The following is a 26,757-nucleotide window of genomic DNA, read 5'->3' as shown; positions in this document are numbered from 1 at the left end:
CAGGCCAGGCGGGGCACACACTACTGAGCTAGTGGAGATAGACCTTGTTTTATTTATCTTTATCTTACTCTGCAGCACAGGGCAATCCTTCCAATGACCACTTTCTAAGAAATAGTGACAATGGTCCACTTTACTGCGAGCAAAAAAAAAACTGTGCAGTGTAGGATAATTCCTTTGAGTTAAAACTAAAAACTAAAACGAAATACCTTTTCTCCCTATTATAGTCTATAAGAGGTATGATATAATCTGCCTGACTTGGCTGTAACAGTCTTTTTTGATTTATTAATTCAACTTCTTAACACATACGTAAAATTGACAGAACTTTGATTGATTGACAGAATCTGACGCCTGGATCATCCGCAGATTTATATTGTAAACTGACTCACTGACTGAACCCACTGTTGTCATAATCATCCCCTAAAAGTAGTCTGACCAACAGCCAGTGTTGACCCGGATATATTTTTACTAACAATATGTATGTAATTACTACTAATGAGAGACATTTTAAATATGTGTCTGCAAAGAACTAGCTGTTGAGAGAATAAATGAGAAATCTAGAACTGACCTCTTCAAGTGTGCTCAGGAAAGCAATAAAGAAGTTCCTTTTATTCATGACCAAGTATTTCCGGTGTGCCTAAATGATTAAAAATATGATGTTGCTATATACTACACGCACGCACGCATGCACACACACACACACACACACACACACACACACGCAGGGAATGACTAATTTGGTCCTTTTAATTAATGTACCAATTTGAAACGGCTGCCTATTTCTTGCACCATAAAATGTGTTATTTACATTATCTCGTGTCCATGTGGCAAGTACTATGTGGGCAAAACTAAATGTCTCCTTAAGGTACTAAAGCAGAACTTCTCAGCTCCATAAGATGGAAAAGAAAAGCACTTACTGTTTCAGCACACTTTATTGAGTTACATGGGCAATTGGGCATAGAGAAAGTGGTTTTCCTAGAAGAGGGGGTGACTTCGATTTTCAAAAAGGTCATAATGGATCTATTCCCTGATGAAGACTTGTCATGACAAAATGTTGGTAGAGTTTATTTAATGTTTTCTTGCATTGTAGCAATATATAATACTTCCCCTTTGGTTGTTATTGGGGTTTGCTACGTTACATGTGCATTTGCAGATAGTATACATGGATTTATCCTCTGCATTTAACTCATCCTAACTATTAGGAGCAGTGGCTGACATTAATACAGCAGCACATGAAGTTAAGGGTTAAGTGCTTTTCTCATGGACATACAATACATAGACTGGGTGGACCCAACCGACAGTGAACCAGTGACCTTTGGATTCCTAGATGGCCTGTCTACCCACTCAGCTACGACCCACCCCACAGCCCACACCCACATTCATACATTGCATACATTCTCCTTAAAAGGGGAATTCCGCTAGCTGTAAGAATTGTTATGTTATCTCTGTCACGGACACTCCTGCATAATTATTTTGTGAAAACGTGAATCAATGCCCTACAGTCATACACCCAAGACTGTTCTGTGTGAATGTTTGTAACTGGCTCCCCATGGGTCTTTTATGGGGTTTCCCATGATGCGTTGAGCTTGTCGATCTGCTATTTTTGAAATATTTGAAAACTTCTTAAAAACGTTAAAAAAATAATCAATAAATAATGCACACATTTTTCTTGTCCCTAGCATTAAACAACCCAGATGGGAGCTTGCGCACAATGCTGCTTCTCACTGGTCCTTCTGCACTGCCTATATGTCTTTGATTTCAAATTAGCTCAGAGAAAGCTTTCAAACAAGATCCATCTTTTTTGTCTCCACCAGGCCGAAGGCATGTGGGGAGAGTATGTTTTGCACTCCGTCCGTCCGTTTGTGTGTCCGTCCGTCCGTCCGTCCGTCCGTGTGTCCGTGACCAGCTAATCTCGGCCACCGTTAACCCGGTCAATGCCAAATTTTGCACACACACTCCCTGGATGCCAACCATGAACCTCTGCCCCAAACTTTCCAGAACGGCCTGTTATAGCGCCACCAGGAGGCCGCTTTGTGCAAAACAAGTTTTTGCACAGTACACCTACAGATTTTGTCCAAACATCACGCAAATTGGTACACAGTCTCTCTAGAGCCATTCAACGAAACGGGTCTTTCAGATTTATCAGACTCCATCCTGATTGGTTAAGATTGGCTTCCAAAGTTCACAGGAGTGCTCAGTTTCAAACAAAATGCTGCAAATCATGAACACATCGCGTGATTTCCGTGAAATTGTGCACCCACATTCCCACTAGGCCGAGGACGAAATGCCACATGAACAATTTCAACTCAGCCTCAAGGTGGCGCTATAACTGGCCGAAAAGTGTTTTTACCTCTAACTGCACGGATCTGTGGATAACCTGGTGGAGACCTGTGCCCGGAAGGGCACTTTTTCTAGTTTGGGTCTCTTTTTTTACGACTTTTTGTCTTCTCTCATAAAGAAGGCTTCATTTCTGTTCCCACAGCTTCCCTCTATTTTAACATTTCATGCATGCGTATATATATAGACACACTTTTTTTATTCTACTGTAAGGTGTTCCCTTAAGAGCTGTTCTATAATTCACAGAATTGTAGCTTGACAGATCGGATGCTTATTGCTTTCTGCAAACAAGTTGGCTTCTTCAACAGATTCAAAATGTGTCCATGGGGATTCATAAAATTCACCTTCACATCATAAAGGCAGATTTACCAGAGTGAGTGTAGCACCCATGATTACGGTACATGTGCATTCCCTACTGAACAGGCATGGACTGTACATGCTGTCAATCACTCACACTTACATTTTGTTCAGTCCTGATGACACTGATGACAGATGGTGCAGATTGTGTGGGACATGATAACAGTTGTTCTAGGAACAGTCACTGCACATTCACTGAAAATGAATGTTGGGCAAGACACCTTGTATCTCCGTATTTCTTTTTTTAAATTAAGGCCTTTTTTAGACTTCATTGTATGACAGTATTGCGCAAAAGCAGCAACAATGGCAGTTCTACAAGCTCACAGCATGTTTTTGAAAATGTTTTCTGAAAAGTAACAGTTTTAGATGTGCAATTTCTTCGAGCCGACACTGATTATTTGTGTCATGGCTTCAGTCAGAGCCATGAATGTGCAAAACTGCGCAGGGTAGTGATGCGCAGGCCGGCTATGGGAGCTATGGGAGCCAACCCACCCCGCAAAACAATATATATTAATCAATGACCCGCCCGCCCCGCAAAAATAAACAGTAGCCTACTCATTGGCTTTTCAACAGGCAGCAAGTCCAGTCCATTCAATCGCGACAGAGAGAGGGGAGGGGGGACTGGGCTATTTCCCTATCAATTTACATTCCTGATGTTGTTCTGTTGAATTTAGATGTTCTCATTCTCTTAACATCACTCTGAAAGGGATCCAAACGCTGATGGTTGGAAATTATATATTTATAGTTATAATTAATCATAGTTATTGTTATTTTGGAGACACATGATTGTCTACTTACACTGTACTACTCTATCCCTGGACTAACGGTAGGGGTTGGCACTGTTGATTAAAATAAATAACATTAGCAATTTTCCGGCACAAAGGGATCATTATTTCATAATCACAATCATTTTATTGTTAGATTGAATTAGATTGTTCAAATGTTTTGTTTTGTTTTTTGATCTTGTGTTAATCCTTTTATCCTCAAATGTGGCCTTTTATGCCATTTTAATTGCCTACTATAATCTAAACAAATATTTTCTGCACATTGACAGATTAGCTACAAATGTACAATGGAGTATACAGCTATATATAGAGCTGAGCTGTCTCACACAAGATGAAATGAACAGAAATGTTGCAGCAACTAACCCACAAACTGGCTGCCCAGAACCTCCTCCACTTAAATAGACCATTTTACTCTCCTCTGGTGCCCTTTACTTCCATAGAACTCTCTGGAGAAAATATGTGGCCTTTACCTAAATCAGTGGCAGAGCACAATTCAAATGCCTTGGAGTTACATCATGTCACTGTCATCCATATATTGAACTACTGAATCAGATATATATAATATAACAGTCAGGGGAAAAAAAACCTGCAGATTATGCAGTGAATTTGAGCAGTTTTCTTTGGCACAGGGCCCTAGCGCAGCACAACTGTAATTGTCCGTTTACAACCCAAACAGTGGTATTCTTTACAGGCAAATGCACTTGCACCCATCTGTGCGGCCATGGGCTTGTTGGTCTTAAAATGAGGTGTGGCTAGGCAAATTGTTTGTGCATTGCTATTTTAGCGGGCAGTGTGAAAAATATGAAAGGGATTGAGCTTTAACTTTGTCTAAAGTTTACAGTCTTATTTAAAGAGCACATAGTAAGATTTGAACCAGACTATATATAACTAGCTGGTGTACACTGTGCTCGCAATCAAATAGATCTGAATTGACAGGGTGTCACTCATCTCACTACAATACAACAGAACATCACAGAGGGAATAGAATATGGATTCTAAGAATAAGAGGTGGAGGAGAGTCAAATATCTTGAATTGCCGTTCATTTTAACTTGTATAATTTATTTGTGTGTTTTTTTAATGAATAAAACAGCACTATAACATGAAAGTATTCGTACAAATGCATGGTAGGGAAATATGTTCATGGTAGGGACCGCAACATTTACACTTATTAGCCCACAGACCCCCATTTGAAAAGTATGAAGGCTCCCCAGTTTGACCCCAAACTATGGACAGTCGCACAGGTACTCCCAAATGTATTTTGTGAGTCGCACAGATTGTGCGCATTTGCATCCGAAATGTGCACAATTCTGAGCTCTGGCTTGAGCAAACTCATGGCTTTTGCAAGCTGTGATGTTGTGATCTTGTAGATTAGCTGTTTTCGCCGGAGCGCACACTTTATGTCCCCAAAAGCATGTTTTTGCAACAAACGTTTGAAATTTCCGCATTTGCGGTGCCGCCTATGGCTGAACATGTAATTGCTTTGGGCTCGCCGTTGATTAAACCACCCACAACATGTGAATGAAATTTGGGGTGGATTTGATTTTTTGTAAAATAGGCCCCTTTGGACGCCGATTACAGCTGAACGATACGGACTGAAAATTCTGGCTGTGGCGTTTTCATCGGATAGGTCCAGAGATCATGTGTAGCGATTTGTGAGATTTGCACAAAAGCTGTAGGTGGAAGTGCAAAAAGTGTGTTTTGAAGAAAATTCTAAATGGCGGAAAATCTATCCTGACGCAAATGGGTGTTGGGGAGATGAGTCATGATGACCCAAGGAATCCAAGGAAAGTGACATTTTGATTGTACAACCTACGGTTCAAGAGTTATATGGCGAAATGTAAAGTGGGTTGTTATAGCGCCACCATGAGGGCGACTGATGTAATTATTTATTACATTAATTTTAATTATTATTATGAACTTCCCCGTGTTGTGACTGTAGCTCCGACTGTTTCTGAGAGAAAAATACTTGATGTGAGTTTTCGTATTTTCCCATGTAAGTGGATGGGTAATTGTAATGCACTAATACATTAATTATTAATCAATAATTTGTAAAATCGAAAAAAGTGCTTCGTTACGCCCCCCATATTATTATGGTCAATGCCTGTGTGAAAAGTGGGAGTGATTGGTGCAGGCAGTGAGGAGCTACGACAGTGACACTCAGACACACATTCAGACAATTTTGGTTAATTATAGTATGATGATGATATTAATCATCAGGTATCATTAGTGGTGTGAACAGCCCTTGACATCGCCATCCGTCATGGATGTCTCTTGGACTGCTATGCATTGCCATGCAGGAGGCAGAGCTGTACAGCTGTTCCACTCCATGCTTTGACAAGTGGTTTAAATGAAGAGAATGAGCATGTGATTATTAAGTTCAAGATATCACAGATGTCTCTTGGACATAAATTAGGGCACATTACACGGCACAAGAAGGCTTGATTCTGAACAGCATTCCCAAATACACATTAGGTGAGCAGCAGGGAACTTGTATTTTCCCTGTCTGTCTCCTGACATCATTATATCCCTTTTGCCATTGTGCAGCACTTCTGGTTATTCCTGAAGACAAGGACGCACTCACTCACTACCTCCCCCCACGTCTATTTCACCTCCGCATTGGCTCCCTGCTGTCCCTATAGATGGTTACGCAGATACGCAATTTCACTTCATGCACAAGCAGATCTTTTACCTTTTGCAGAAAAGGTTTTACGTCTCCTCCAACTGTAATATAGTTACATATTACTTTTCAACCGGGCACCTTCCACCCGCAAAAGACTGGGGGTGCTCTGTGTTTCTCGTGAGTCTATAAACAGATGATTCAACACGTTTAGACAGTGTTTTTTTTGCACACGCAAAGTTTACAACGGACATCAATATACTTGGCATCTTTGACAGACAAGAATGCAAAATAATACACATACATTTCTCTGTCATGTCTGTCTGTCTCTGTTGTTTTTTGGAAGTGAAGTGAGTGTGACTGACGGTCGCATAGACGCATACGCTACGTCATAACTGTGCGCAGGCTGTGCAGACTAACAAAAACAGATCTACAAGCTACAACGCATCTGTTTTTACCCGTTGATAGCTTATTAGCTTGTAGATCTGTTCTATTTTTGCATGCCATGCAACAACCATCTACTATGAGTGCATAACTGAACGAATGAACAAAAACATGAGTAACGAAGTGTTTTTTGACGGTGTAAATAGTTATTAAACTTATTATATTACTATTTCTGCAGAGTAATTCGTTATACTACTTGTTAGAAGTAATACTATTACAGTAATATGTAACTAGTAACTCGTTAGTGCCCAACACTGCTCATGATTGAGAGACTTTGTGCTTTAAGTGAACTTCATCAAGTGGAAAGGGTTAAATCCAGCATGCAGTAATAAATTTAACTTGCATACTTCAATGTTGTCATTACTGGTTTTCCCTGGAATAACGTGTATATAACTGCCATTTCAGAAACTAAATTTCTGTGTGGAGTTTGCATGTTCTCCCCGTGTCCCCTAGGGTAGGTACCCTCACAAAAAACATGCAGTAATCCTGGTCACTAAACTGCCTACCCCTGGCCAGCCGCGGCGCTTGATGGAGGGGAAAGGAACTGGTTGGGATAACGTGTTCCTTCCACGCGCTACGTCCAACCAGGGAAACTCCCCCCTGTCAGGTGTAAAGGAGCAACTTGGACACTCAGGCATGAGTTCAAGTCTGTTGTTCTCCCCTTGTCCCCCATATATGGGGACTAGGTTGGTGGAGGGTGTGTAGAGCCCAGGATCACATTAGATGATTGACACAGGGGTGAAAAATGGGTTACAAAATCGTGGGATAAAAAATATATATATAAAAAAAAAAAAAAAAACTGAATTCACATGGAAAATAGTTTCATCATCTTCCATGAAGAGCTCTCGGCTATTTTTTGTGTTGCAATGCAAACACTACAATCTACGAAGCTCTCCTGTCATTTTAGATCTGTGTCTACTAAGACGATCTATACTAAACATAAGCTGAACAGACTCCCATTTTGAAACCGGAAATGGCCTGCACATTGTACAACTCAGTTATCGCCAAAGCGAATTCCACCCAGCTCCTCTCCTCCAGTTTACACTTGAAAGCAGTGCCGGCAGACAGACATAATCTTTTAATTTAGCTCTTCTCAACCAGCCAAATTAATGAGAATCCACAGGCGAGAGCGTCAGCTTTCATTGCCCTTTACTTCCCCTATACTCTGTGGTCAGACAGATGGGCTTGGTGGAACCTTGGCTTGGCCTTGGTGGCCCGACCCGTTTGGTGGAGGCTGTGACGGCTCCGGACAGCCGATTGCTGATTGGTTGGACAGTTGGTGCTCTTCTATTCACAGTTACTGTATGTGGCAACAGGCAAAGGCATAGAGTCCTGTTGTCATAGCGACATCAAAGTGCTGATTGCACCGTGCACACTAGGTTTGGTGTCAATATTGTAGCAACTATACGATCAGTCTTCTCAGTCCCGCGAGGATGCTTCTCCTCCAGCTCATGATTATTCAGACCATAACACTGTTACCATGGCAGTGGACTGGCACTTTCTTTTAGGTTTCATTTTCATTGACGTACAAGACATTTCCAAAAGAGATTAGTGTTAGTTTGCAGTTTGATGACCTTGGAGAAATAAATTACTGAAAACCACAAACTAATCTTTCATGCACTATCAGTATTGGGATAGTAAAACCTTGAACTTTATTATGAAAATAAACTATATAGCTTTTTATATTGGTAATAATATTTCATAGATTCATTAATGATTAGCTTGTTGTTTTTTTGTTTTTTTCCAGGGACAGCCGGTTGGCCAATGTGACTTCAACATCCGCCTGTTATGCATTGAGAAGGAGATCATTTCTCCCAGAATGGAGAAGATGAAAACGGGCCAAATCGACAAAACGAAGGAGCCCTTCAGTGTCCGAGCCAAGCCCTTCTTTGACATTCACGCAGCACGCAAGGTACATTTTTACACTGTGAAGTCGTAAAGTATTAAAAAGGTATTAAATTAATTTATGTGAAAATAAGGCCTTTTTAAAGGACAACAAAAACAAAGAAAGTCATATTTCCTGTCTGTCTCCACTTACTGCGATAAAGGCAAAAAGCCATTATTGAACACATTATATCGGAGGGAGGAATGTTGTCACTTGTAGTGAAGGGCTACATTAATTAGGGTCATAAGCGGCGATCATCGTCCTATGCATGAGATGACGATGTCAGCTGAGGTATAGAGCGTCGCAGTCCCATCCCCTTTCATGACGACCACGGGCCCGGAAAAGCATTTTGATGCATTTTTTCCATAGAAAGTATTTCTTTAAATACCATACATAAGTGTGTGTGTGTGTCTGTGTGTGTGTGTGTGTGTGTGTATATGTATATGACACACTCTTTAGGGTTTAACTCCTTCTGGAGGGCCCAGACTTCCACATATTCTCTGGATATTTTCTGGTTAATTATGTTCAGTTCCCAAGGCACAGTACAAGAGTCTTGTGTCTTTTTGCTGTGAGAAGCTGCACAGCCTCCCACCAAGACCTGCACTTCTGCCCTAACGAGGGGTCTGCTGAGGGGCAGCGCACAATTAAAGCCATCTTTTGCTCAGTGGGAAATTTTGGCTCTTTACATTCACAGACAATCAAAGTGTGCAGAGGGGCCGGCAGTTATGGAGCCGTCATTACATCTTTCTTCAACCAGCCCCCATCACTGCTATCTTTGTGGTCTTGTTTTTGGTGCTGCGTGAACTGCAGAGAATGAGCGTCTGGGTTGCAGAGTGTGAGTGTCTGGGTTAGTTCGGCTCAAAACCCTGTACTGTCTTCACTTCTGAAGGCCTTTAGGAAAAATCCCCCGTTGTCCGTTTTGGGGGGTTGTTGATGAAGAAATTCTAGAAATGAAGTCATTGGAACTTTGACTGGATCCTCACTGCCTCATTGTTCCATGCCGTGGCCATCTGCTTCGCATACAGCCATATCTCTGTTGTAGGGGACTTGAAAAGGACGGAACTGGAATCTACTTCATTAATTCATAGCAGCAGAACTCTCCACTCTGTGGCATTGCTTATTGGCCAGACATTCCTTTAAATGATATTTGAAGGAGCCGCAGGAGTTGTGTGATGGCTTTTGTCTGTTGCTAGGCTGCTGTTTAGTGTCTCTGCCACTTGAGCATGCATGGCACATTCAAACGGGCCCAAAGGGGGGACCATTATTCTTTTGTCTTTCAAAATCTTATCTACTGGCAAAATTACCTTTTGTAGCCTCTTTTACAACACACACCATGCGTCCTCTTCGATGTCTCCCTTTTGACTGATACCGGTCCATTCAAACTCTAAACGGGCCTGTTGACTGATACCTGTCCATTCAAACTCTAAACGGGCCTGTTGACTGATACCTGTCCATTCAAACTCTAAACGGGCCTGTTGACTGATACCTGTCCATTCAAACTCTAAACGGGCCTGTTGACTGATACCTGTCCATTCAAACTCTAAACGGGCCTGTTGACTGATACCGGTCCATTCAAACTCTAAACTGGCCTGTTGGCTGATACCTGTCCATTCAAACTCTAAACGGGCCCGCCCCAAAGTTATTGGTGCCGCCGCCGCGCCTGGCAGCCGGTGAAAACTAGACTTCTCAACAGCCCCGAAAATTAAGGCCCGGCCCTATCTGGAACCTCATCAAACCCTGTACACTCAAGACACTTCCCCCGCTGCCACCCTTGGATCTCCATATATGGAGCTGACCTGTTATGATATATGATATGATATGATATAGTACTTTATTGTCAGTTCACACTGAAATTTGTCTTGCGACACAGCAGCCAAGTATGCAGAAACACATATACAAAACACAAATAACAAGACAATTTACATACATGGAGACATGAGCAATATCCACCGCTTAGATTATCCTGTGGCTACTACATCTCCTGATTAAGCCTCAAGGTCGACTGGTAGACAAAGGACCTCTTTAGTCTGACCTTATTGTATGCTGGTACACCATATCTCCTTCCTGAAGGTAGCAACCTATATTCTCCATACAACACATGCTTAGTATTAGAGGTGATATTCCTTGCTAACCTTAGGATGCTGTTATCATATGTGGATGTATAAAGTTTCTGAAGTTGTTGTCCAACAATCTTTGAACAAATGTTCAGTTGTTGCAGCAGTTGTGACTTTAGGGCTGCAGACAAACATCCATACCAGGTGGTACTACAGTACTGAAGAACACTCATAATAACAGAAGTGAAAAACAAAAGAAGAATCCGTCTACTAGCACTGAAGGATCTTAGACGGCGAAGGAAGTAGATTCTTTGCTTTGTTTTCTTACACACTGAATCAATCTGATCTTTCCATGACAAAAGATGGTCTATTACTACTCCTAGGTATTTGTACGAACATACCTGGTTGATCGGTTCACCATGAATAGTAATGGGGGATCTCTGGTGGTTTACCAAAAACAATCTCTTCTGTCTTTTTTGTGTTAATGATGAGAGCGTTGTTATCACTCCATTCAACCACCTTATTTACTCTGTGTTGGTGCAGTCCAGGATCACTGGAACTATCTAGGAGAGAAATCAAAACTGTATCATCTGAGTATTTTAGAATGTATTGGTCTGGTGTGTCAGTGCGACATTCAGACAGGCATTCCTGTCAGTATAGAGGGTGAAAAGTACAGCTAAGCTCACACAACCCTGGGGAGCACCAACATTAGTAGTTAATGCTGATGAGAGGGTTGTGTTCACCTTCACCCTCTGTACTCTGTTAGTAAGAAAAGAAGCATACCAGTGAATTAAGTATGGATTCAGTTCCAACTGTACCATTTTTGACACTAGTATATCAGACTGTATTGTGTTGAAAGCTGAAGAAAAGTCTAAGAATAGCACTCTCGCATGATTCTTATTTGACTTATCTAGGTGTTTTGTAATTAAGTGGACCAGTGTCACAACCGCATCCTCTGTACCGCAACCCTTTTTGTAGGCAAACTGACTGGGGTCGAATTTGTCTTTGGTTATACTGACAAGATGTTGTAACAGTATTCTTTCAAGTGATTTCATAATCACTGAAGTGAGAGCTATGGGTCTGTAATCCTTATGTTCTTTTGGACATTGGATTTTGGGTAGTGGTTTTATGTGTGAGGTTTTCCAAGACAGGGGAATTGTGTGTGTGTCTACAGAGGTTTGGAATATTGGTTGCCACACTGGAGCCAGCTCAGATGCAAAGTGTTTGAGGAGAAAAGCACTGCATTCATCTGGCCCATTAGCTTTCCTTGTGTTAGTACACTGAAACACTTTCCTTACATCCTCTTCAGTGATGGTAATTCTGTCTGAGGGGGCAGGTGTTACAGCCTTCAGTATTTCAGTGCACTTTGAGGAATTGTCCAATGATTCAAATCTGGCGAAAAAGGTGTTTAGGTAATTGGAAAAGACAAGTTCATTTTCGGTCACAATAGGTTTCCCATGCCTTTTTGTGATCGTTGGCATTAAATGCATCCTCCAGACGCTGTCTATGTGCCAATTTTGCCTGCCTCATTTTCGTTTTTAACTTTTTATCTGCCAATTTAAGTGCACCAAAATCTTTGTTTATGAAAGCTGTTTTCCTTTCATTTATTACATTTTTTATATCTTTTGTCACATATGATTTGTTGTTTGGATAGATTTTTATCTCCTTTGTAGGAACAACCAGCTGTACACAAAAAATAATATAATCGTTTGTAACTGTGGTGATTTCATCTAATGAACCATCTCTGAACGTGTCCCAATCAGTCCAGTCCAGGCATGCTGCAAGTTGTTCCTTGTTGTCATCTGTCCATGTCCTGACTACCTTCTTCTCTGGCTTCCCTCTTTTTTAATTTGGATTTATGACATTCCATTATGTTGATCTGACCTCATCAAACCCTGTACTCCCAAGACACGCTCCATATATGGCCAGACCTCATCAAACCCTGTACACTCAAGACACTTCCCCCGCTGCCACCCTTGGATCTCCATATATGGAGCTGACCTGTTATGACATTCCATTATGTTGATCTGACCTCATCAAACCCTGTACACTCAAGACACGCTCCATATATGGCCAGTACAGAATTCATTACATGTTGATCTGACCCCCCATGCCAAAGCGCCAGCAGTTTGCCGGGGCGAGGTCGCTTCTCGTCCTCTGGGCTTCTTACTGGTATATTGAGATTATATATTTGGGGAATTGTCCAGTGTACTGTGTGACGGACTAGATGTATGCAGTGCGGAAGATAATTCTTGAGTAAAAAATACTGGTTGCATAACAATATCTGGCACTCCTGCATTTCAGTAGTTCAAGGAGACTTTTTTCCCCCTACATGCCCACGGCATGATTAGGTACGCAATGCACATGCAAGAGCTATACTGCACTTCTATGTATGCTATATACTATCATATCGCTGGTAAAGAGAGGAAATCCATCTCCCTAAAATGTCATCATTTTTGATGATGTAGTACTATATCATTGCTGGCTATGAAGCTGGGTTCTTGGCATTATGCTAGCTACAGTAGACTGTACATCCTAAAATGTAACTGAGTGTAAAATGTATGGTATAAAAGACCCCCAAATGGATCCATTTGGTTACATTTATACACTCTCACATCTCAGGATTTTAAAGTGTGCTTATCTACAGCTGTTATTGTGACTTGTATTGTGTGGTCAGTCTTGCAGCAGATAAGCTTTGTCAATGTTGTTCATTAGCCCTTGAACTACATGTGCGCTTTCATTCAGAGCTGGAGTGTGTAGATAATGGGCACAGCTTCAAATTCCCACTCCAGCGGCTGCACAAAGACGTTGAATATTGTCTAATTTGAAGGGGGAAACAAACAATGTTCCAGAAGTATGCCTAATTCATTTGTTGCATGCCTCGGCAGCGTCATTTTGATTGAGGTGGAGAAAACCATACTCTCTTTTTAATCAGTGATTAGTGTTTTGGAGAGAAGTTCAGGTATTTGTAAGCGCTGGCAAAATTGTCTGTTTGAAGCCAGTTGCAGTTTTACCTCTGCTGTGAATAATATACGCTTGGGTACTTTTAGTGTGATTCCCAAGCTTGTGCTGTTCGCTGTACAGCATGTGGTGGAACGGAGACCAATTTTCTCATCTCCCAGCATTAGGTGGATCAAAAAGCTTATTTTGCATGTTGCTTTTTAAGAATAAGGATTTCCAGCCATTGTTGTTTTGTGAATCAAACTGTAATCTTTATTTCTGTATCAATATGCAAGGACTTTCCATGGACAAATGCGGTGAAAAAGTCAAATGAATCCTTCACAAGTTTTCCCCCCTAGGTACGGCGATGATAATTTATGCAAATTTCCAAAGCAACTCCTCCAACCTATTATACATATTCATTTGGTGCTAGAAAAGGCTATAGTCGATTAGGTGCAAGGAGGGCTAACCTCATCCTTTGCTCCGGATCATAAATAGTTTTCTAAAGGGCAATGCTGTTCTCCCATCCAGTGATGTAGATTTGTAGTCTGAAATGGATGCTTGGTAAATGAGTTTACCAAGGAGCCATATCTTGTGAAATATTGTATTTGTGTGTGTGTGTGTGTGTGTGTGTGTGTGTGTGTGTGTGTGTGTGTGTGTGTGTGTGCGTGTGCGTGTGCGTGTGCGTGTGCGTGTGCGTGTGCGTGTGCGTGTGCGTGTGCGTGTGCGTGTGCGTGTGCGTGTGCGTGTGTGTGTGTGTGCGCGTGTGTGTGCGCGTGTGCGTGCGCGTGCGATATTCAGTGGTGTTGTGATATTTACTTTTATGTTTTTTCTTGCATGCTGCAAGGACTGGTTAAGCAGACCTAATTGGAGTTCAAGAGGCTGTTAATTCCCACTTTCACACATGAATTAAATCTCCAATTGCTGACGTTACGTTTACTGGCACATTGCAATATACCGTATGTCAGGTAAAGTTTTATTATAGTCCAATATAAAAAAATCATGTCCCAAAGGGCTGCAACAATAATGAAAACCTAGCTCTGGTCCATAGCTCGCTCTAATGACATTGCATTAGAGCAGAGGTTTTCAACCGGTGGTCCGTGGCCCACTGTTGGTCCTTGAAGGTATTGCATGTTGTCCCTGACCATTCATTTAGTAATGTAGGAAATTGAAGATTTGTCGACCACTAGTTGGTGCACTAAATGACCTGATGATGTATGATGACACATCAATGTTGTCAGCATGGGAAGTCTGATATCAATAACTTCCACAGAAAAGGGAATTAGAATTTCAAAGTAAAGTGCAGGCCTACCACGCATTGACTGGTTGAGTCACCATTATTAGGAAATGTGCCCATATAACTATGCAATCGCATGTGTCTGTTGTATGAGTTTATGGAAGGTTATGAGAAAGGCAACCGTGGGAAAGGTATAGATCAGTGGTTCTCAATCTTTTTGGAGCTCCGGACCATTAGAATGTCAGTTAAATAATGACTGTTAAGGGCTTGATTTAATTCATGTCAAATTAAATGAAGCCCCTAACAGTCAATATTTCAGCCTTTTCCCCCCACACCACGCCCATATCCCCCCCACCCAACACAAGTGGTCCCCAGGTTGATTCTTAGTCAGGGTGGTGGTCCCTGGTTCACCCCTGCCCACATTGACAGGCTGGAGTGGCTTAGGGTCGACGACAGAGTACAGCATCTTGCAATGGCTCTGGTCCACAAGATTCGATACTGCACCAAGATACCCATGTACCTGTCTAAATACTTCCTTAATGTTAACGAAGTCCACACCAACACAACACCAGAGGGAGTGCAACAAACCATGTACAACCCAGATTCGGCACAAACAAGGGACTAAATTATTTTTGCTCCTATGCCACCAAAATGTGGAACCTCCTACCAACAGTCATTAAGACATACGAATCCCTTGACCCCTTCAAAACCACTCTCAAAGGGCACCTACGGACGGCTGCAATTCGAAACTGCCCCCCGTAAAACTGTGCTTTCAGTGTGGAAAAGTCCTTTCTAGCATTTCTAACCACACGATGCGATCATGCGCTACTGAACTGTTTGTTCTTCCTGCTGACAAAAAGTGGGCGTGTTGTCGATTTACAAGTCCACATAAGCACAGCTGCAGCATGCATCCACGACGTGTTGAACAGAACAGATCGGCTCGCGTTCGGTAAACAACACCGCCATATGCAAAACAAGTTAACGGGCGTGAACAGAAAACAGCATGTTTTCTGCTTTGTGCAAAAAAGATCCTCCTGGCTTGATTCAGATCAAACTACCGGTATGTGTGTGAAAGTGCCTTCTGAACAATGGGAATGATCAAGTCAAAACAACGCAATGCTCTCAGTGACAAGCACCATGCATGCGCGCGGCTGTCTGCACACAGCAGAACCTCCATGAAGCCCTTATAAGAGCTAGACCTCCTGAGTGGTGAAGACTCAAGTGTCACATTAAGTAAGAAATCTCTCCCCCTGTCTCTCTCTCCATCCCTCCCTCTCTCTCCTTCTTTCTCCCCCCCTCCCTCTCTCGCTCTCTCCCTTCCCATCTCTCTCTCTCTCTCTCTCTCTCTCTCCATGTATAGTTGTGGCGTTTACTGTTTACCGTTCCCAATGTATGTTGTCTCTCTCCTGCCTCCTCTTTAACAGATGTCGCCCAAATCAAACCTGATTTAGCTGATTTATAAAGCTATTCGTTTTAATTTGTGAGACGTAATTGGTAAAGTGTGACTGAATGTCACTGGAAACCAAAAAAGTAGGAAAGTAGTTTGTTTCCAAAACTGTAATTTATAAGCATGTTATTATTTGTACCAGTCCATGAGACTGTGATATTTTCAGTAGTATTGGCATCTTGGTCTACTAATATTTGTTTTATTTGCAACAGTAATCTGTTCATGTTCTCATCACATTTTGTGAATAAAAGCCTCTTTTTGTAACTTCATTTCATTATTAATCATTACATGTCATGACAAAATAATTTTGTTCAATGAGGTTTGGCCTTTCCTAGATGGAAATGTAGGCCGTTTTCTGTGTGTTAACTCAATTTTTAGACTACTATTAGGCCTACTATAGTGTGTTAAAAAAATCCAATATATGACCAACATTATTTGGGCTTGCGGCGCTTGGACATTTGGTATTTAGCTGAGTGGCCCCTGAGCCATCTTAAGTTGAGTAGCCCTGTCCTAGTGCATCTTCAATGTTAACCATTACATCAGCGGGTGTGCGCTCATGCAGATCTACGCACTGTTTAGCTGCACTGCACTGTCATGCTGAAATTAGTTGGCCTAAAGAATTCTGAGGCGGGGGGTTCGCGCGACCATTTAGAGTAGATGATGGCATTAAAGGTATCTGGTTGCGTAGAGACGAGGCAGCCAATCAGAACTACAGTACTACTCGTCAGTATGACTACTAGGGTGTCGGTCTGGTTGTGTAAGTTTCATGGGCATTGTATAACCAGCAGCTTTACAAGCAGCTGTTAAAAATGTGATAGACACCTTTCATGAACACATTTTGTGAAGAAAGCTAGTGAAAGTTTTTCCCACAAAATTTCGCTAACTTTCCCTAATTATTTGCCTAAAAAGGTGTTTGCTTAATATCCAAAAGCGATTCGTCAAACAGCAGAAGCAATTAGGCTTAAATTGAGTTAGTTCCAGCTAACCTTCTAGATTCTAGAACATAAACCATGTCGAGAGTCGCATAGCTCTAATGCATGGGTTTTCAACTGATGGGCTTCAGATAATTCTGGGAGTGAAGTCTTTTCTTGTGGAGTGCAGACTGGTTACTTAATCAGAGGGTTTGAGATTAAGGCTTAGCTTAGATATTAAATACGCAATAAGCCACAAGAATTGGAAGGTCCTGCAGTTAGAAATTCTGAGGTGAAATTGCCTTCAGGTTCACTGAAGCATGTGTTTGCTATTGATGTGCACCAGAGCTCTTATTTTCCTTTCCTGTGTGCTATGAATCGGAGTCCCCAGGCCATTTACCTCCCGCTCAAGGAAGCCACCTCGCTGCTGCCGACTCCTCACAAAGAAATGATCTCAAGTCATGTGTGTTATCTGTTGTCACATTTGATATGGACTCCTATCTTTAATTATTTGGTATCCTTTGAAGGGAAACGCACGCGCACACACACACACACACACCTGTCTTGTTTCGACTTTTGCCTTATCTGGAGCCATGTGTAATTTCTGATGGAGATGGTGGAGTTACCCTGTGTGGGCCGGTACAAAACATTTGCTGTCAGAGGGGATTCTCAGTGACAGGCTAACGGCATGTCTCATTAGCCGCACATCGAGCACCATATAGGTCTGCAGACTGCTCACTGGCTCACTGACCCTCACAGCTCACTGGCCTTCAGCAGCTAAAGAACATGTGATGGAAGTGCAAGAAACAAGTTGTCTTTTCATCTAGTATTCTTATATATATAAATATATATATATTGGTAGCCATTCTTTTTGTTATGCCAATTAATTCCTCCCCACACACATGTCTGTGTTGTCACTGCTGTGGCATCCTACTGCACATCCTACTGCACTCTCTGCCGACAGGTTCTGCCCCAGCACCTATCTAATATGACCAATATCACCCTCCCCGCATGGCTTTCCTCCCCTGAACGATTTGAACCCACAACCTCCGTGGTGGTGGGCAGGGTCTTTACCACTGCACCTAGTGCTCCTATCTAGGTTTATTGGCTAAACTTAAACACAAATGTACAAGCATTTGCAACACATCACTCTGTGAGCTTGTAGAATGTACAGATGGACACTTTTTGCTGAATGTTTGCCTATCGGTATTATGACATGCACAGAATATGGCAATAAGGTTCATGCAGTTTAATTGAGCTTTGATATGCATCTCTAAGTTTCAAAACAGGTCCACAAACACCCTTCAGCTGTAATTGCACATTTAGATGCAGACACCCTCGTTTACAATTCTTTGGTGTTTTATATTGAAGCATGTAATGACCACTGTGCTTGATGTGAAGTAAAATGTCTAAATATTCTCTCTCTCTCTCTCTCTCTCTCTCTCTCTCTCTCTCTCTCTCTCTCTCTTTTCGTGCTGAAAAGAAAAGGCATTCAGGTTTTCTTTTTCATTTGTCTTGGACATAAAACCAATAACAGCCTTTCTTAGCACTTTACCCTGTACTGTAGTGGGTGATGAGGATCATGTATTTCTTTTCCATAGCTTTTTTCTGCCTTTATTGATTGTAAGGTATAAATTTCACAGGAAACGGGGAAAGAGTGGGTAGTGACACGCAGCAAAAGTCGTGCTTAGGATTTGAACTCTGCATCGCTGCTGTTTATATTCTTTTTGAGTGGTGCAGCAATGTCAGCCCCTATGTCTGTTGTCTAGCAACAGGTGACAAAGTGGCGCTGTTGAGCTTCACACTGTGCACAGCTGCATGATGGGAAGCTGAGTTTTTAACAGTCATTTTGTGATTTCGGTTGTATGACAGTACAGTACAGTAGAGGGACCCCCATACGGTGTCTTTGTCATTTTTCGACTGTTTTGTACACGGGGCGGCTTGCCAGAACCGGCCCTGCCCCCTGGGCTCGTTCCTGGGCATCTGGATGTTCCGGGGACCCCCCAGGGAGCCCCACACGGAGTTGCACCACTCCGTTCACACAGGGGTATTTTTACTTGACATTTTGATAGTGAGAAGTATTTGGTAGCATATCATTTTTTTTAGGTACCTTCTCTAGTTCAGAGTTATTAGGGGATTTTTGAGGAACAATTTAACTTCCCACAGCCCATGGTTACGCCCTGCTTTGTTTCTGAAATACCCCGCCATAAAGGCTTCATCGGAGCATCCCACTTGTCTTGGTTACACACCCATTCTCCAGGGGTGGGGACCAGATGCTTCTCATCACCTTGCATCCTCTCCATTGCTACCACCCACTCTCAGAATGAAAACACGCTTCCTATTGTATAAGAGCTGGTTTTGAAGAGCACATCTATAGACCCCTTGGCTGTTGGGGGGGGGGGGGGGGGGGGGGGTTGTAGTTGTTGCTGAGATTGTTGTTTTCTTTCTTTTTTCTCAATGCATGAATTCCAATAGAAGTTGACATAAAAACATCACCTGTTCTGCACAGTAAAGGCAAAAGCATCTGTAGCGAAAGTAAGCACTTGGTATACTTCACTAAACAAATAGTTGATCTACAAGCTCACAATGTCATGCTTTGTTGTGAGCTTGTACATCTGCTTTTTGTGGACATTTTTGGAATATTGGGTTTAGTCCAAATATAGAGATGCCAGGTACTTAATAGTAGTAAGTATATTGTCTTGTTTTCAGGCTCAAAGGTGGTGTGTAATGTTTTTACCAGCTGCTGTGTAAGCACAACTGGTCTATTTTCTCTCGGCTTGGCTTTCACGCCCACTTGCTGTAGTATCTTTCTCATTGACTGCCGTAGTGACAGGCTATCGTCCTGATTGGCTGCCTCGTCTCTAGGCAACCAGACACTTTTTGCCTCCAGCTGACACCTCAGCCAATGGGGTAGCATTGCAGCCAGCAACAACCCACTAGTTCTTATCACGCCACGCGCCGATGTTATTTGACCAAGGGATTCTAATGTCAACTTTCAAGTACAACATCTTAGCGTGTTGTGTGTGTGTGTGTGTGTGTGTGTGTGTGTGTGTGTGTGTGTGTGTGTGTGTGTGTGTGTGTGTGTGTGTGTGTGTGTGTGTGTGTGTGTGTGTGTGTGTGTGTGTGAAACTGTAAATATTTTGGGCTTGTTGTATTATTTTTATTTAACCATGTACAGCACGTCATCACACAATTTCATATTTCTTATTAAATATGTTTTATTATATTTATTTTCAATGTCAGCCACGGATGAAAAAGTAAAGTAAAAGTTTAAACTTCAGATTGCAAACAGGCAATGCAACAGCAAGACCTGAGCAGCATAACAATCTTTTGATAGTGAGGACCTTGAGTTTTGTTTTCAACCTCGAGAGCCAGAGCTAAATTTTTCAACACCTCATCTGGTTGGTGGTTCGCTGCAATAACCCATCGAATTCACTTCACGATTATTCAAACTATGTCTCCTTTGTTTATTAAATTATTTTGAAAGAATTGGTCTGAAGTTACCAATGTTTGTTTGGCTCATTAAGTGCTTTATGTGCAAACAGTTTGTGTGGCAGCACCCAACTCTTCTTTGCTTTTGTAGTCCGAAACGGACAGCAGAAATGCTGACAGTATTGTTTCTTTGTGACTTTTGGGTATATTATTTCAAAGTCATCCCATGAATGTCAGCCGATGAAAGTTGTCTTAGAGACATCTAAGGCAGGCTGTGGTTTTAACATTTTCAGTTTTCACCTCACAGAGGTTACTGACTCTAACCTTGTCTGACTGACCAAGCTGCTAGTTGAGCAGTTCTGTCTGCACACTCTGTTGTCAGCTTTGCATATACTGTACCGGTAATGGGAATCTGCGTATTGGCTTCAGTTGGCTGTTTGCATTAGGCATGAAAGGAGCCTCCAGCAACAGCCCTGTGGTGTGACCGGAATATCAATCTTTCCTCTATGCTTTCTGATTAAGCACCCCAACACTACTCTTCCGGCCCATATGGAGAAGCACACAGCAAGAAAATAAGAAAGCTTCTTGAATAGACAGGTGCATTGTTTCAGTCCTAGGTGTGCAGACAGAGCCCACACTGGTGATAATGGGGGAATATTGAGCCGCGCAACACAATCTGTGTGAGCACATTGAGCCCCAATGCATATTAGTAACGCATAAAGCATGGGAAACAAACCTCCACGTCAGACACATGTGTGTGATGTTGTGCCTTGAAGAAACTAGGATACTAGGTGAACATCAAACCTAAGATAAATGACGTCCATTATACTGTATATAACAAGAGGGCCTATACACAGTTTAACAGTTTAATGTTTGTCTTTAGTTCAATGTTTGTTTTGTTAACGCCACTTCACACAGGTCATCATCCCAAGGGGTCTCTGTGCACTCACAGTACGTATACAACAAAACAGAGTAGCAAGAAACACTAAAACACAGTAAAATGTACGTGGTCAAACAATTGCCATGCGGTAATAAATAATAACAACAACAATGGCTTCAATAAAACTAAGGTGAGCCGTAGTGCAAGGGAAAAAAAGATTGGTTTTTAGCCCAGATTTAAAAATGTCCAAAGAGTTGGCATATCCAACAGCTGGAGGGAGAGCATTTCAGAGACAGTGTGAATGCTCTGCCCCCAACCGTTTTCTTATTCTATTTTGAGACTGACCTGACTGGCATCCTGGGAGTGGTCGTGCAGGGATTTATGGTTCTATTAAACTGGACATGTAGGATGGAGCAAGTCCCTTTAGGGCTTTTCGGTCAGGAGCAGCACCATGTCCATATAGTGAAGGATGCTCAAAGACTTCTCTTTTTGTCACACTGACATGGTTATGACACTTTGCACTTGTCGGTGGCTAGTACGGCTTCTGTGGTTGTGCTGCTCAATTTTCTGAGGAACTCCTCTGTGTTTTCATTTAACCCTTATTTTTGTCATCGTCTCCACCAGGCTGAAGGCATGGGGTGTGTGTGATTGTGTCTGTCCGTCTTGTTAGCTAATCTCCGGCACCGTTACGATGAACCTCTGCCCCAAATTTTCCAGAGCGGCATGTTATAGCGCCACCAGGAGGCCGACTTTTGTAAAACAATTATTTTGATATTACTCCTCCATATTTTGTCCAAAAATCTCTATAGTCATGTGCTCAACACAGATCTGTTCGATATTTCATATTCCATCCTGATTGGCTAACATTGGCTTTCAAAGTTTACAGGATTGGCCCGTTTTGAACAAAAAGCCTCAAATCATGAACGCAGCGTGCAATTTACGTGAAATCTTTCAGACGTTCCTACTAGGCTGAGTAATATATCCCACCCTTTTCGCTTTGGCCTGTTATTGCGCCACCATCAGGCCGACTTTTGTAAAACATTTTTTTTTATATTACTGCTCCATAAGTTGTCAAAATATCCTGCAAATCGTTGTCAATTGAATGTCAACATCCTCAGTCAGCTAGTCTTGCTGATTCCAATTGTGCATGCCAAGTGCTAGTCTCGCGTTGTCAGGCGATGGGAGATCTCTGCCTCCTGATATGTCTGGGGTCTTCAGAATCCAAGGTAGTTGATAGAACAGCCTCTAACAAACCTATGCCAGCTGCTTTGGAAACCGACACAGTCATCGTCCCAATATGAAGGTCCGCCCCAAAGGCTTTGGATTCATTTTGCAATGCATTATTATTACCGTAATTTCCGGACTATAAAGCGTGCCTGAATATAAGCCGCACCAGCTAAATTTAGGGAAAAAAACAAATGTGTACATATACTGTACAAGCCGCACTGGACTATAAACCGCATGTGGCCATAGAGATAGATTTAGAAGGTCCCCTAGTGGCCGTTAGCTGTACAAATCCATAGATTAGCCGCACCGTTATACCGTATAGGCCGCAGGGTTCAAAGCATGGGCAAAAAGTAGCGTCTTATAGTCCGGAAATTACGGTATTATTATTCTTTACTTTGCAATTGTTTCCAAACCAGTTTTTACAAATAATACAAAGGGTAGTTGTCCTGTCTCAAAGTATCAAAAGAAGGCTGAATGCATACCACATCAAGATAAATAACTCCTAAGGGGTCACTCTTAGGGGTCAAACTCTGAAACTGCATCCTTTTATTACCTTTTCTGATTTTAAAGCTCAAGTTATAGGATTGTCTTTTTTTTTTTGCCTGTTTGTATTTTAAATGCTGCAATCCTGGCAGCATTTTGGCCAGGTTTTACTTGAAATGTGATAATTGAATCAAGTGACCTGGTCTCATAAAATAGTCCTCAATTGTATCAGCTGGGCTGTAAGGGGGTCAGGATTGTTCTTAAGTGGCCATTTATTGTCACAAGGCCAGCCAGAGGTTGTCTGGGTATGGAGTTTGTACATGGCTATGTTTCCCCCCCCTCTCTTAATGGCACAGGGGTTGGAGGTTATTGAATCTCATAAATCACAGGCTGTGTCACACATCTGTGGATGTTGTTTTTGTTATTAACATTAAGCCTCAAGGTGTTTTTGTGTCAGGCTTTTATTCTATCCTTTGATTTCATATGATATGAATCAAGTTGTTAGTATTTCTGATCCATTTTAGTTGAGGAAAGGAAAACGAATGACTGCATGGTGGATGGTGCTGCATGGTGGTTGACAACTGGGGTTGAGATGTGATCATCTGGTGAAACATTGACCATTGAGCCCATGAAAGACGGATTTGGTGGGAGATTGTCATTTTGAAGTTAGTCAGCTACCACAGGATTCATCACTGTGTCACTATGTGAAATGAGCCCTTGCGAGAAACAGTGGAGAAGCAAATGGCCTGGCTTCCATCACTTTGACACTTAACTCTCCCCTCTGGGAGAGAGAGGCACTGCTGCTCACCCTGTTAGTGGTTGGTTCGCCTCCCCAGTTCATCGGGTAGTCGTCCCCTTGTTTTGTCTTTCTGCCCCCTTGTCTTGTCTCTGCCCCCAAGTCTCGAATGAGAGCCTGATCTCTTAATGGGACCGTATTGTTCACCCCCTGCCCCCTCCTGCCTCCCCTACGCCTACAGTGCCAGACCTTGTGTTTCCGTCCTAAAGAGGTTTACCACGAAAGCGGGTCACGGCCTTCCTCTGCAGTAGCACTCTTGGGAATGTCCTCCCCGGGGGATGATGTGTAGTGCATTGAAGCCCTCCGTTTCCGCTGGCTCTTTATCCAGGATTCACTGTTTCAACCCAAAGCAGTGGGTTGGCCCTGCTTAGGTGAGAGAACTGAAACGGTATCTCCCGCCTACTTGCTGTGGCCACATAAAGGCAGCATTTCTTTTTAGTGTCAGCATGTGACTCATTCATCATTCCAGAGAACACCAATGTTGCCACTTTGATGCTACTCTATGGAATGTTATTATTCTAGAATAAGTACGCTTTGAATCCTATCCATATTTGATATGAAAGTTGACTTAGTTGTTTGTTCTGTAACATGGTGTAAATAGAACGGGTGCGTGTATTTGCATCTGGACCTAGAGCTAGGCCATGTGAATATAAAACCTCACAAATCACTAACTCGGCTACCTCATTTCAATTGGATTTTTAACACACATGGCTGGATGATATACATCACAGTACACTATTCATAGATTAGAAAACCATGTTTCTATTAAATAGAATGTTTTTTAAAGGATAAAGGCTAGAGTAAAATATTTTTTGTCAACATAGGTTAAATGCATTTCTCCTACATGTCCATCTTGCCAAAACAAATAGAGCTAATATCTGCGAGTCAACTCCATTGTTCAAAAAAGGTCCCAGAGCCATACTATTACCGTACTTTATGACAGTGCATGGAGTGGAGCAACTTTATGAAGTGACAGTAAAATATTTTAGGATGTGAACAATCTGAACATACATGGCAATGCACAGGAAGAGAGATCACGGCACAGTATTATAAGAACCCAAATCATTCTTACTACTACGGTGCCTTGATCTCTCTTCCTGTGCATTGCCATGTTCACTTCAGATTGCTATGCTATCCAATGTTATCAATTTAGAGAGCAATGTATGTAGACATAGCACTCTATAGTCAGTATATTCTTTTTTCCCCTTTTTTTCCCCTCTTGCAGCTATATCTCTTTCTCAAAGTGGGATCTGGGGAAACCCAGGGGTCCTTGTGGTGTTCCAGGGGGTCCCCAGCAAATTGAGAAACAGTTTAGATGCTGTATTCAACCTTATCTTCAAATAATTTATCACCACTAATGCTCATTTTGATCGCATAATTCTGCCTACTCACTCTGTGTCTCAGAGGTGGACTGTGGACAGTTCAGAAACCTGCCCACCATTAATGACATCATCAATAGGGATTCTACGCTAATTTACCGGTACACTACAGCCGTTCTCATACTGTAAAGTTAGCATACAGAAATAATGCCATTATATTTGCATTCATTTAAAAAGTTTTAAGTTTCCAAACCACCTACTGTACCAATGATGACATTGATGGGCAGGTTTCTGAGACAGAGCAGCAAGTAAACAAATTGTTCCATGCCATCTTCTAACGATAATGTTTGAGAGCCACTGGTTGGTCGGTCTGTCCAAAATGGTCAAGTGAGAGCTGGTCACAGCTTATCACGGGGTATGTGCCTGTTTTCATCTTTGCTACATGTTTTACATTTGTTTACTTAACTGTATTGTCATGTCGTCTGTCTTGTCTGGTGGGAATTTAGAGTGAGTTGTAGGCTTAGGCCTGTCACAATTATTGCATAATTGTCTAATTGCAATTATTTTAGATTATGCTCAATGCGTCGGTGAGAGCTTGTAGATCTGTTATTTCCACTATTTTTTATAAAAGATGTCAGTAATTTCTTTGTATACAGTATTTAGGTAATTTGTCATATTTATTTTCATTTTTTATTTAACCTTTATTGGTTAAAAAAAAAAACACATTTTATACGTGTGATGGGCGCTCAGAGTGCGTCCACTAAGGAAAGTAGGCTTTCTAATAACACAAGCCGCCCTTTGTATTGGTGAGTAGCAAAAATGTTCTTTATATTTTCGCTACAGACGAGAGGCTGGTCTGCATTCCATGCGAGCGCAGGAAGAGAAGAGTAACAGCTCTAATGAAGGCATTAGAGCTTTGGACCAGAACTATAGGATACATTGCGCACCATCTCCCTAGCATGGCTAAGATGTATTCATGCATTGAAAATGTGGTATCCCCTATCGCCCACCCTATGAATAATAGATGTACATGAAGGTATTTAACAGGGTTAGTTGATACACTGTTGGTGATTAGGGTTGAAGTGCTTTGGGTCTCTTGATGGTTAAGCCTGTACGGACAATTTGTTAACTTCCCGGACTAGGACCCATGATGAATGTCATCCCTTTTGCCTGTCTCTCTACAACATCCTGTCTCAGTAAATCAATGTACATAAATCGGCTTTGAAAATAATGCAACTCTGTGGCTGGGATGCTAGACTTTCAAACAAAGTTGATCAAATATCCCAATGCCAACAGTGTCAAAGTGTTACAAAAAGGAAAGAGAGAGTCTTGCAAAGTAACCAGAGCAATGCATTGTCACCACCAGGCCGAAGGCGTGGCCGATACTGTTTAGCACCCTGTCTGTCCGTCTGGCTGATCAAGACGGATCTGTCAGATTTTTCATATTCTATTCTGATTGGCTAAGACTGACATCTAAAGTTTGCACGAGTGGCTTGTAATTTTCAAAGAATTCACACAAATTGCTACACATTATCTCTGGAGTCATGTGGTAAACATCGTATCATATCAGTGTTTTTATATTCTTTACAGATTAGCTATAATTGTTGG

At 41.9% G+C, this 26,757-nt stretch overlaps 1 protein-coding gene across 2 annotated transcripts in view; it reads left to right on the top strand.

Moving 5' to 3' along the window:
* Positions 1-26,757, top strand: part of LOC310876764 (mRNA-capping enzyme-like) — a 98,798-nt gene that overhangs the window by 38,196 nt on the left and 33,845 nt on the right. For both annotated transcript variants that reach the window (XM_083790409.1, XM_083790410.1), the window contains one exon: positions 8,286-8,450. In XM_083790409.1, coding sequence (XP_083646535.1) covers positions 8,286-8,450 — 165 coding nt within the window. The remainder of the gene's footprint in view (positions 1-8,285; positions 8,451-26,757) is intronic.

The sequence above is a fragment of the Protomyctophum parallelum genome (assembly GCF_964188405.1).
Source record: "Protomyctophum parallelum genome assembly, chromosome: 19".
Taxonomy (NCBI): domain Eukaryota; kingdom Metazoa; phylum Chordata; class Actinopteri; order Myctophiformes; family Myctophidae; genus Protomyctophum; species Protomyctophum parallelum.
Note: the sequence above shows the minus strand (reverse complement) of the source record. Positions and strands in the feature narration are given on the sequence as shown.